Below are 12592 nucleotides of genomic sequence, written 5' to 3' on the forward strand. Positions count from 1 at the left end.
ATGAAGTCTCTGTTTCTCCAAACCAGGAGGGAGAACAACTTCAACCTTATGCACAGAGCTAGGTTAGCACTGGAACGGTCAGGGACAGTGAAGAAGCAAGCTCAGAAACGCCATGCTGGGTTATTCTCCAAGTAACTGCAGAAGGTGAAAGTACATCAGCCAAATGGAAGAGGCTCAAACCAGCAAGGAAGAAAATGGCTTCCCATTTCTATGAGGGTATAAACAAAGCAGAGGAGAGGAGAGAAGAGTCTGGGTCCCTCTGGAGAGCAGGATTTGTGAGCATACATATAACAATCCTTCGCAAGGAGTTGCAAAACCTGCTTTTAAATTCTCTCAAGTGTATCTGGGAATAAAGATGGAAACAGTTTCCTTCCTAGACCTAACAAAGGTGGTTCCGTCAGACCATGGTGGGTATTTACCAGTGGTGCACTTTGGGAGGCCTAAAGCTGATTGAGTGTGCCTTTCATCCAGGGAGGGGAGGAGAGAAATCAATTTTTCCAGAGGGAAAATTTATCTCTTTCATATTTGTGAGGATGGTACCACCTGTGACCATCAGGATAGAAGTATACTTACTATCACCAAGGATCAGCTCAACTTCCTCGTCTGCATCAGAATCCTCATCTTCACCTTCATCCCCCTCTTCCAGCAAGTTGGCAAGCTCCTCATCATCAGAGGGAGAGAAATCATTGTCTCCATCCTCACCAGCATTCTCATTGTTCTCATCCTCCTCCAGCTCGGCCTCCAGCAACTGGTCAGTGTCTAGTTCATCAAGGTCATCTGTATCATCATCATCTTCATCATCATCCTCTTCCTCTTGTTCTTCCTCCTCCTGCAGCAACAGCAAAAGAGCCCATTAGGACATGTAAAAGTATATCAGGGAATGAGGGAAATGTATATCTCCCCAAACTAAAGGTCACCCAATATTATTTGTAAACTCTACCCTCTTCACCCTTAAATCACATGATAGATGCTAGATTGACAGCCCTGGAAAAGTCCTTTTTACCCATAAAACAGGTATAATACAAGGTGGTAGCATCACAAGCCTCCACCCCACAATATTACTTGCCAACATGTCTCACACGGATCTGCAGAGGGACATGAGTTCAGTCCCAGCTCTATACAATTCCTGGCCTCATGCCAGTCTTATACAGACAGCTGTTTCTTGACAACTGGACTGAGACCATTAATTCAGTCAGAGTAACTGGTATTGGTCACTGCTGATCAGGATGAGATTTGGGGTCCTGTGAAAATCTCTATTATCCCATTACCAAACCACGAGCCACTCAATCCTCAGATTATAAATGCCTTTAAAGTGGCTCAACAACCTCACTACTGAAATTTACACTGTGAATCAGGGTCTCCGTTCTACCAGTGTGCTGAATGAACAGCTTAAAGAGGAGAAAACAATCCATGGGAATTTTTGTTTATTTGTAGTGATTGAATTTCTTATTCCATCAATTAAACCCTTTCCAGCCTGAAAGCCATTTCTGGTATAAGCATGGTTTTATGAGTGGGATGAGGAGGATGGTAGCGCTCAGTGGTCCTTCCACACAACTGAGAGGATACCAGCTGCACCAACAAGTCTCTGAACTTCAGTCCCCTTTTAACATTCTTGCATCTGTATCACACCCACCCACACACCTCTTCTCCGATGGAATATTTTCGCATGGTAGGAAAAGTACCTTGCTGACCCCTGGATTCCGAGAGGGTATATGAGACACACCATGCAAGATTATAAAGCAGTTGGGGAATATTTGACAAACCCATCAGAGACTGAGATATTCAACCCTGCCTCTTCTTGTGGCATTGATGGATTTGGGACTGTTTCATTTTCAGAGTTACGCTAAGGCAGAGATGGCCAACCTGTGGCTCTGGAGCCACATGCAGCTCTTCGGAAGTTAATATGTGGCTCCTGGTATAGGCACCGACTCCAGGGCTGGAGCTATAGGCGCCAACTTTCCAATGTGCTGGGGGGTGCTCAGTGTTCAACCCCTGGCTCTGCCACAGGTCCTGCCCCCACTCCACCCCTTCCCGCCCCCTCCCCTGAGCCTGCCATGCCCTCGCTCCTCCCCCTCTGAACCTCCTGCATGCCACGAAACAGTTTATCGGGAGGTTCGGGAAGGGAGCAGGAGGCACTGATCGGCGGGGCTGCGGGGGGTCCTATGGAGGGCTGCTGAGATCGGGGGGAGAGGCCTATGGGGGGCTGCTGACATATTACGGTGGCTGTTTGGCAATGTACATTGGTAAATTCTGGCTCCTTCTCAGGCTCAGGTTGGCCACCCCTGTGCTAAGGGAAGAGAAGCCCCATCTCCTTTGCGCCCCCACACCACACTTTTTTAAGTCTGTCTAATACACATACATACAAAGGGTATTACAACTAAAAGCAGTAGGTAAATGCTCTCCAAAAGCATGTGCATCCACAGCATGAAGGGTTACTGAGCTCACTGTCCACAGCTGGAAATTTAGGAATAGCAGCAAGCCCTGATATTTTATCCATCCAGTGAACTCTATTATTTTTAGATTCATGAAAGGCCTCCGACGTATGTCTCTCACTCACTGGAAGTATTTACATAATTTAAAATGGAGTGGATAAAAATATATATTAATAATGAAGAAAACTGGATTTTTTAAAATCAGTTTTTATTTAAATTAAATACATTTTTCTTTTTCAAAATCAACCTGTTTAAGTTCAAAATTACAATCTAGGTAAAGGCCTAAATTTACTATAAACTGTTAAAATAATTTAAATAAATAAAAAACCAATATGCTACATCAATAAGCCCTCCTCCAATTTCAATGAGTTAAAAGATGCAGCTTCAATAAGTATGTATAGAATCGGGGGTGAAATCTAATTTTTAGGTCAACTTGAGTTTTATAAATATGTCAGAATGTCATGTACTATATTATTGTGAGCCTTTACAACTGAGTGAATGCTAATATTAACATTTTTCCAAAAGTATTTTCAGTGTGCTGTGCAGAATTAACCTTAATTACTTTTGGTTTCAGTTTAGCTGGCAGGTGGACAGATTTTTTTTTTTTTAATTCATTTGAGCTAGTTCAAAGTTGAGACACCAAGTGGGAGCTGAAAAAGCAGGAAAGCTTGTTTTACTCTTCAAATCTATGAATAAAAATCAAGTAGCAGAAGATGAGCTCTACTAATTCTAAAACCAAGAGACTGGATTTTCAAAGGTATTTAGGCACCTAGATGCAGACAGGCGCCTAGTTTTAAAGCACCTAACTCCTACTATTTCAGTTCCAATTGTTTTCAATAGGAGTTAGGTACCTAAACTGTTTAAGCATTTTTGAAACTCTCACTAGAAATCTATCTGCACTTTTAGGCACCAAAATACTTTTGAATATGTGGCCCACGGTGACGAGAAACCATCAGTCAATTCAATAACTACAGTATATACTTCCATTGTTTAATAAATCAGCTTTAAATGCAAAATATGCTTTAATAAACTTAGTTTCTTCTTATGTATCCAATATATTTAAGGTTGTTTTATTTAACTAAAAAACAATTTTAAAACGTTGGTTTTGTGCATTTTTAATTGAATTCCAATTTCCATCCAAATGCAGCTGGACACAAAACATAAGTAAACAAAATCATCTAGTAAACAAGAAATGAGTCACCCAACCTTTTCTAACAATAAAAAAGGTAAAAATTAAGAGTACACTGAGTAACAGAATTGCTTCAATGGGTATAGATATAGTTTATCCTAGTGGTTAGCAAAAAGAACCACCAAATTTAATGGAAGGCTACATTTAGTTGCAAACCAACAGATTTTAATGTTTATATCAACTATCGAGCATGAACTTTTAAAGAAAGTAACTAAAAAGTACCAGTGCAAAATAAGATTAAAAAATCAATTATTTAAATCAAGGTTTCTTGCTTGCCAGTTTAAATCATTATTAAAATCTTTGATTTAAATCAGTCCACCCTGATTTTAACACACCACAACAATACTGATTCAGCTACACAGATATCTCCCCAACCCCAGTAAGGCAGACTCATTTTTCAAGTCTCCCATTCAGGCTACAGTCTGATGAAAGCAATGAGCCTTACACTGTCCCACAAAAGTCAACAAATTCTGGTTGTGATGGAATAATAGAGGAACAAGCCCCAGAGCCAAGAGGCCTGCCTGGAGAACACCTTGCATCCAGTCCCTAGATGTACAAGTTTTTTAGGGCAGCCAGAAGATACTAAATAACTATCTGAAAGCATATGCAGTATTGTTATAACCACGTTGGTCCCAGGATATTAGAGAGACAAGGTGAGTGAGGTAATATCTTTTATTGGACCAAATTCTGTTTGTGAGGGAGAGAAGCTTTTGAGCTTACACAGAGAAGAAGAGCTCCATGTAAGCTCGAAAGGTTGTCTCTCACCAACAAAAGCTGGTCCAATAAAATATATTACCTCCCGTACCTTGTCTATCTGAAAGTAGATATTCTCGAACTGTGATCTACCCTTGCCGGTGGGCCACAGAAGGAAACATTTTGAGACCCAAGCCATAGGGGGCTAGGGTGCTGAGAAGGGAGGTAATTCATGGAAGGAGTGCTGCAAAGGGTGGAACAGTTGGAAAATCTCTGGTCTAGGTGGACCAAGTGAAAGTGCCCTATCTAATCTGACAAAGGGGAGCGCCTCAAGTAACAGAACCAAACCATACAAAGCTTTAGGCCCGGATTGTTAAAAGTATTCAGGGGTTGCTGCGCTCAGTGATGAAACATCTAACTGATTTAAGAGCTTAAATCTCATTTTCAAAAGGAATTTAGGCAGTTAAGAGCCTAAATCACATTGACAGCCAATGGGATTTTGGCTCCTAAGTGCCTAAATCCTTTTTGAAAATGAGATTTAGGCATTGCAACACTGAGTGCAGCAATGCCTAAATACTCATTAAAATCTATGCCTTAAAGATCCAAAAGCAGCACTCTGAATTGCACACACAAGCAAACTGGAAGCCAGTACAACTTGGAAGAACATATGCAACATGGTACCCCCTAAACAGGCAGCTGTATTCTGCGTTGATATCTGAGCAGTCTTTAAGCCTAACTCTTTGTACAGGACAATGTAGTAATCTAATCCATAAGTGAAAGGCCTAGCTAACTGTGGCACAGTCTGCACAAGTAAGAGTAAAAATGGCTGCAATTTTCTAGCCAAAATAACCGGGGACAAGGGTTTCGGCCCTGGGTGGCAGGGTTCAGTTTATAGGCCCCCTGCTTGGGGCTGAAGCCCTTGGGCTTCAGCTTTGGCTCCCTGCCCAGGGTGGTGGGGCTTGGGCTTTGGCCCCGCCACCTGGGGCAGCGGGGCTTGGGCAGTCTCAGGCTTCGGTCCCCCGTCCTGGGGTCCTGTAGTAATTTTTGGTGTCAGAAGAGGGGCGCAGTGCAATGAAATTTGAGAACCCCTGCTCTATCGGACCATTACTTGGTCTGAGTTCATACCAGCTGATTCTAATGCAGGCCCTTATCTTCATCAGGTGAGACCATCCATGTCTCAGAGAAAAGACAAAGTTTTGTCATCCATACGCAGATTAAAACCCCCAACCCCAACCATGTGACAATCTTCCCAATGACCACCATATACACTGGATGGGAGTGACAGACAGAACAGAACTCTGTGCAACTCTGCAAGAGAGGGTGTTCTGGGCAGAAGAGCAAATTACCCTCTGGGATCTGAGAAGAACCAGCAAAGCCAGAATCTAACCCTGCCAACGTCCTCAATTTAGCTAGCCAACCCTCATGGTCAATGGAGATAGCAAACAGATCTAGAAGAATCAAAATGCACACCTGTCTCCACTGGAAATAAATTAACAAAACCTGTGTGTCTGTGGTATAACCGGGTCTGCATCTGAGGAAGGAGAAATTCAACACTCTGAAGAAACCGGATGGGCAAATCAGCATGTTGTCCAATTTTCAAATATGAATTAAGCACCTTACAATTACCCATTTTAGGTAGTTACATGCTGGTTTAGGCAGCTAGGTCACCACACAGATGCCTAAAATGGGGATTTAGGTGCTTAACTTTGATAATCGGGCACTAAGGTTGGGACCTCTACCAGCATCTAAGTAACTTAGGTGCCCAAATGCCATCGACTTTCAATGGGACTTATGCTCCTAAGTCACGTACATGGTTTTGAAAATCCTATTTCAAATGACTTGTCAAAAGGTCATAGATGCCTCTTTTTGCTCTATAAATCTAAATAAAAACACCACATTAGTGACAGAGATAAGAATACACCAGGAGTCACAATCACCAGGCCGCTAGACAATGCTGCTTCCCTTAAAAATGCTGTAGTAAGTTAAAACAGAAAGAGGTTCTGTTTATGAATGCTGAACACTTTTACTGAATGTCACCTTCATAGCACTGTACCAACATTTATCCTCAGCATCCCTGTGGTATAAATATGTTAACATGCATAGGCTACCATGGGAAATCCACTGAAATACACAAAGAAATAGGGAATCAGCTCTTCCTGATAAAAATATGCACAGAACCACGCTAACCTATGGCCCTTGTGATTCATGCATAAAATGCCTGCCCCCTTTTCTACTGACATTTGAGAGCAAAGTGCTGACTTTACCTGGCTTCAACAAAAGCCCCTGCAGGAGATTTGTAGCATATACTGCTAGCCTTAACTGTGTTATAAGGTGAACAGAAAATAAGCTGAAATAATAATTAAAGGGCATTGTAAAAAAAGAGACCCTGCCCAACGTTACCAAAAATAGCATCTACACACAGATTTGAACGGTTTTAGTGAAAGTGGTGCAAACCCCTGTGTGGACACAGGGAGTGTTGTAAGCAAGACATGAGAAGTAATTCTTCTGCTCTACTCCGTGCTAGGCCTCAGCTGGAGTATTGTGTCCAGTTCTGGGCATCACATTTCAGGAAGGATGTGGACAAATTGGAGAGAGTCCAGAGAAGAGCGACAAAAATGATTAAAGGTCTAGAAAACATGACCTATGAGGGAAGATTGAAAACATTGGGTTTATTTAGTCTGGAAAAGAGAAGACTGAGAGGGGACATGATAACAGTTTTCAAGTATGTAAAAGGTTGTTACAAGGAAGAGGGAGAAAAATTGTTGTTCTTAACCTCTGAGGATAGGACAACAAGCAATAGCTTTAAATTGAAACAAGGGGTTTAGATTGGACATTAGGAAAAACTTCCTAACTGTCAGGATGGTTAAGAACTGGAATAAATTGCCTGGGGAGGTTGTTGAATATCCATCATTGGAGATTTTTAAGAGCAGGTTAGACAAACACCTGTCAGGGATGATCTAGGTAATACTTAGTCCTGCCACGAGTGCAGGGGACTGGACTAGATGACCTCTCAAGGCCCTTCCAGTCCTATGATTCTATGACACTTATTTCAAGTTAGTTTAACCTGTTCCTAACTGACTAAAGCTCAACTGAAATAAGAGTGTCCACACAGGAGTTTGTATCAGTTTAACTAAAATGTTTTAAAATTAATCACATCTTAAAACTAAATTGGTGAATTCTGCATATAAACTTAGGTGGCAACGGTAGTACCAGCTTCCTAACAAAGCTCTCCTTTAGCAAGGGCAGATCAGCGTTTGTAATCAAGCTGATACAAGAGTGGAACAAAACTGAAGGCATCATGAATTTTGCTCACAGAAATTCCCTCCATCCTGAAGTCCAGCATCCCATACCACCAACACCCATGGAAGGTGCACTTCACTTTACAGTCAAGTATAATAATAATAGGATTCCATATGATTTAACACCCTTATTGGCCCATGTTAGTACAACATCAAGCTTCATAAATACAACTCCAATCAGGCTGGCCTGGAGTAGCTCATCAAGATGGGTATCACCTTCAGCTCCAGAATTTCACCTTTTATTTAAAAAAATTAAATCTCTAGCCCTTATGGTTGTAAAGAACTACCTTTAAAATGTGACCTAAGTGTAAAAAGACACAGGTGATCTCTGCCTGAGTCCTCAGACAGCCAGAAATGAGAGGTCTATAGGAAGGATTATTGTTCTGATTCATCACAATTGGGTATTGACAACGAAGCCTGATGACAACTTTAAATGCCAACATTGTTTCTTTTTCTTGTACAATTTCATCAGCAGTGAACTAAAATCTTACTATTTTTTAGTACCTGATCTGACCCCTGAAAACTAGATGGCAAAAATAAGTGAAGCAAGAGGGATTGTTATTATTATTATTACTACTACTATGATTCATGAATTCCCAAAATTCAGTTATTCACAAGGTGTCCCCTAGTCATTAGTACAAGTTAGCAAGATGCTACTGTATTTCCAACTCAAACATGGAGATAATGAAAAGCAAGCTGCCCCATTATCACACAAGATGCCAGGTACAACCTCAAAAAATATATATTTTTTTCTTAAAGAACAACCTTAAGTTTCATTCATTCTATTCCAGGTACTGCTGTCGTTATGATGGGAGAATAGCAGTGCTATTCACATCTGCTTTGGGGATGAATCAGGGTTGTGTAGTGCACAAGACTATAGTCTGTAGAATCGCTGCCTTGTTTGTTGCAGAAGTTGGAAAGTGTGTAGTGAAGGAGGCAAGAGACTGCAAGAAGTAAAAGAACAGTCTCATGATAAAGGCAGTTGAATGCTGCTCTGGAGAATTGGACTATCCCTGCCTCTGCCACAGAGTTCCTATGTGATGGTAGGCAAGTCACTTAACCCAAACTCATCACGTGATCGCTATTACTAACTGCATGCTCCGCATTTTCTGGGTGCCTGACTTGACACCCTGAGAACTAGTCTGCAGAAGTGCTGAGCACTCAAAGCTGCAACTGAAATCAGTTGGATCTGTTTTGAACATATAAAGTGCTATAAAATGCTAAGTGCTGGGAAAAATCAGGTCCTAGGTGCCTCAAATTGGGCAGCCGAAATGAGTGGATCGTTTTGACCTTAATCTCTGTGCCTCAGTTCCCCACCTGTAAAATGTGGATAATACCTCCTCATCTCACAGGGGTGGGGTGAAAATATATTCATTAATATTTATGAAACACTCAGATATTGTAGTGATGGGCACCACAGCAAAGCCCATGAGGAAATTAACAATTCTGTCCTCAGATTAGGGTTTGGACAGTGTGCAGCAAATAAGGCGTAAGGCCATACACTGAACAATGAGGAAAAAAAAATATTGAATAGCTGCTCATTAAGTAAGCACCGTCCATCCTGTGCACTGAATGAGGCAGGCATACTATGGAAAAGTAGTATGTAATTATGTAATTAAAGACTGTCATAATGCATACTCCCAAGAGGGCCAAAGAAAGATTTTCATGGATATCCTTTATTGTGGCATTTCCAAACTTTTCAGTGTTTGACTTTGTATCCTTAATAATGTTATTTAAACAGTTTTTTGAGTAATATCCTAGGTTTAAAAAAACAAAATGAAAAAACTAATTCTATCATGTAGCATCATATTGACACCCACATGGTTCACCAGCAGCCATGGAACCTTTAGATCGACCACTTTTGCTAATGATAGCAATGGTGGGCTGTCATCCTCTACGTGGACCAGCACTAGAGGGGGATGGAACACTTTGCCAGTGGGTTCCACAGATACTTGTGAGACTTGGGTTCCATCCTATGCTCTGGAGGGAAAAATTCTCTAGTGGGCACAGGCTCTTTTTGACTGTTCCTCCCACAATCTTAACCCCTTTTGTCCCAGTCCCTTGAAACTATCCCTATTTCGGTCCTGTTTCTTCCCCACCCCAATCCCTTGTCCCAGTCCCGTTATTTTCACCTAGCTCATCCCGGTCTCCACTCCTCAAGCTTCCCATCCCACCTCCTCATCTCAACTATCCCCTTGCCCCCAAATCTGTCTCCCCAGGCTCTTCAATTTCAGTACCTCCTACAGCTCCCTGTACCAGTCCCTTTGCCCAGCCAGTCCCAGTTCTCCCCCAACACCCCAACTCATCAGATCCAGCTCCCCTCCCTCCACCCACACCTCCTTCCCCCCATCCCAGTGTTCCACAGTGCCAGTCTCCTTGCCCAATCAGACCCAACCCACTGCCTCCTCCTACCCCCGGTTCCCAGACCCAGTCTCCACCCCTATCTCAGAGTCCCAGCTCCCAGTCTCCTTGCACAGCCAGTCTGTCTCCCCTGACTTACTCCAACTCCCAGTCCCAACCTCCCCTCTGTGACAGACTGGGGGACATGTCCATGTCAAACTATTCCCAGTTTACTCCCACTCCCCGCACCAGAAGGTCTGGCTGCTGCCCACTCTGCATTTAAATAAGGCAGCTTCCTCTTCTATGATTCTGCACTGCCTGGACCAGCAAGCTGGTTGATCATTTTCTCTCCTCTGGTCTCAGTTTATGTGCTCTCAGTTCAGGTGCTCAGACCTGCAGCAGCCCAGAAGTGTCTTACTCTGTCCCAGGGTCCAGCACACTCAGTGTGGTCAGAATCTTCAGAGAATTTAGCTGCTAAAATCTAAAAAGACTTTACTGAGCACGTACAAACTGATTTTTTCAAAGGCCAAATTTGGGTGGATTTTCACAGGGATGGTAAAAGGCACATCTCTAATACAAAGGGCACGCCCTGACAAATTTCAAGTTGCTGCTCCAAAAATGGGAGTGCTAGAGCTTTTCAAAGAAAAGGCTGCTTAGATTCCTCCCCCGCCCAAAAAAGTGGCAAAACGACATATTTTTCCTCAGCCCCATTCTTGGAAATGGCTGAAATTTCAACAAAAAATGTTCAGCCCACCCTGCGTGTAACGTTTCAGCACAAACTGTAAGATGTTTGGCAAAATTATGAACAATTAAAATCAGGGTCTTATAATGGGAAAGGCTGGGTAACCTTAACAAGATGCAGTACTCTTAACTATATATTTTAGACCTCCCAAAGAGATACTACGATGGAATGAAAAACAAGGGCTAAGATATTTAAGTGAACTTTTAATTGAGTCTCAAAGACTTTCTCCAGGTTCTAAGGCTTATTTGAGAATCTGTCTGATCTATCAAAACCTTTAAACCACTATACTAAAAATGCTCAATCATGAACAATGTAGTCTCTTCCTGTGCACATGTACTATTATGATAAGAATTAAGAGAGTTAACACATGAGCCACAACTAATAAATTGGCTTTTTACATCTCATTATGGAGAGATCTGGGATTTACTGCATAGAGCCAGATTTAAAGGAATAAAGAATATAAAGAAAACAAGAGAAGCTGTAGATTTAAAATGTGGGATGAAAAAGGGATGGATTGCAAAGGATCAAGGCAAAATCATCTTAAAACAGATTTTTGGAGAGAGTGAACTATCACAGCAAGGGAACACAAAGGCTATATCTACACTACAGCCAGATCAATGCTCTGGCGACCCATGTACCAAGAGTCGATTTAGTGGCTCTAGTGAAGACCCACCAAATCAACTGCAGATCGCTCTCTGGTCGACCCTGGTACTCCACCCCGAACGAGAAGAGTAAGGTAAGTTGACGGAAGTGTGTCTCCTGTCAACCCAGCGCAGCGTAGACACCACATTAAGTCGACCTAAGCTATGTTTACTCCAGCTACATTATTCATGTAGGTTGAATAGCGTAACTTAGGCAGACTTACTGTGGTAGACAGACAGACAAAGAGCTTCATACACTAGAACAAAACTACATCTTAGATATTATCAAACCAAATGGTCACTATAGAAAGTTAAACATGTATGTGCACTAAGAAAACCAAACTTTGGGGAAGAAAGAGGAATGTTTTACACTAGCATTTAGTAACAAGAGAACCACACTTAGGACTTGCCTACACTGGGATATTTACCAGCACACTGCTACAGTTATACCTATATAGCTCCCTGTATAGACCCTGTTATTCTGGAGTAAGAGTGAGTTTTTCAAGTTTAGTGTACATTGCTCTGAAAGTGGTTTAACCTAAACCAGAAAACCAGCATTAAATCCAAAATGAAGGTGTCTACACAGGGAGATATACAGTCACAGTACAGTTGTACCAGTATAATTATGCCAGTATATTTTCCAGTGTAGACAAAACCTCAGTATAAAACAAGCTAGTCAAGGAGTTTTCCAAATGTTATCAGTCTCCTGAGCTCAGTCTCCAGAAAAGATATTGTTTTGCCAGTAGATTTGGAAAAACCACAAACTTACCAACAATGAAGATAATGAAATCTAAAACAGAGGAAAGATAGGAAAGAGGGGAGAGGGAAAATTTACTCAAAAAGACCTCCAGGCTGTTCAATATTAATTATTTTACTGTGAATCCTAATTCGTTTTCCTGGGCCAGGAGTTTACACATATGCATCCAAAGAGATGACACACCTATAAGGCTACATAATCTATATATTTTGAGCTATTTCAGACTTACCTATTAGTAGACATAACCTTCACTTACACAGGAAGTTTCCCCAGTTACAACCAACAGTCATGGCTCCAAGACAAGACATGGATGTCAACCTGCATCAATGGAACTTCCCTGTGTAACCCAGTTAAGGCAATATCCCCTTTATCCTGGACCACACTAGATTGTAATCACATTTATATAAATTCCTGGACTGAAGACATAGCTGAACCAGATATCTTCCCTCCTGAGCTATGGAATACATACTGTGTGAAAGAGATTAACTCAGGACCATAT

At 41.8% G+C, this 12592-nt stretch overlaps 1 protein-coding gene across 5 annotated transcripts in view; it reads right to left on the bottom strand.

The window, feature by feature from the left end:
* Positions 1-12592, bottom strand: part of DCAF1 (DDB1 and CUL4 associated factor 1) — a 106834-nt gene that overhangs the window by 6947 nt on the left and 87295 nt on the right. For 4 of the 5 annotated variants that reach the window (XM_073352499.1, XM_078853733.1, XM_073352498.1 and 1 more), the window contains one exon: positions 574-829. In XM_073352499.1, coding sequence (XP_073208600.1) covers positions 574-829 — 256 coding nt within the window. Of the gene's footprint in view, positions 1-573; positions 830-12592 lie in introns of those variants that run through there. The other variant, XR_012159884.1, reaches the window with a different exon arrangement.

The sequence above is a fragment of the Lepidochelys kempii genome, chromosome 7 (assembly GCF_965140285.1).
Source record: "Lepidochelys kempii isolate rLepKem1 chromosome 7, rLepKem1.hap1, whole genome shotgun sequence".
Classification (NCBI taxonomy): Eukaryota; Metazoa; Chordata; order Testudines; family Cheloniidae; genus Lepidochelys; species Lepidochelys kempii.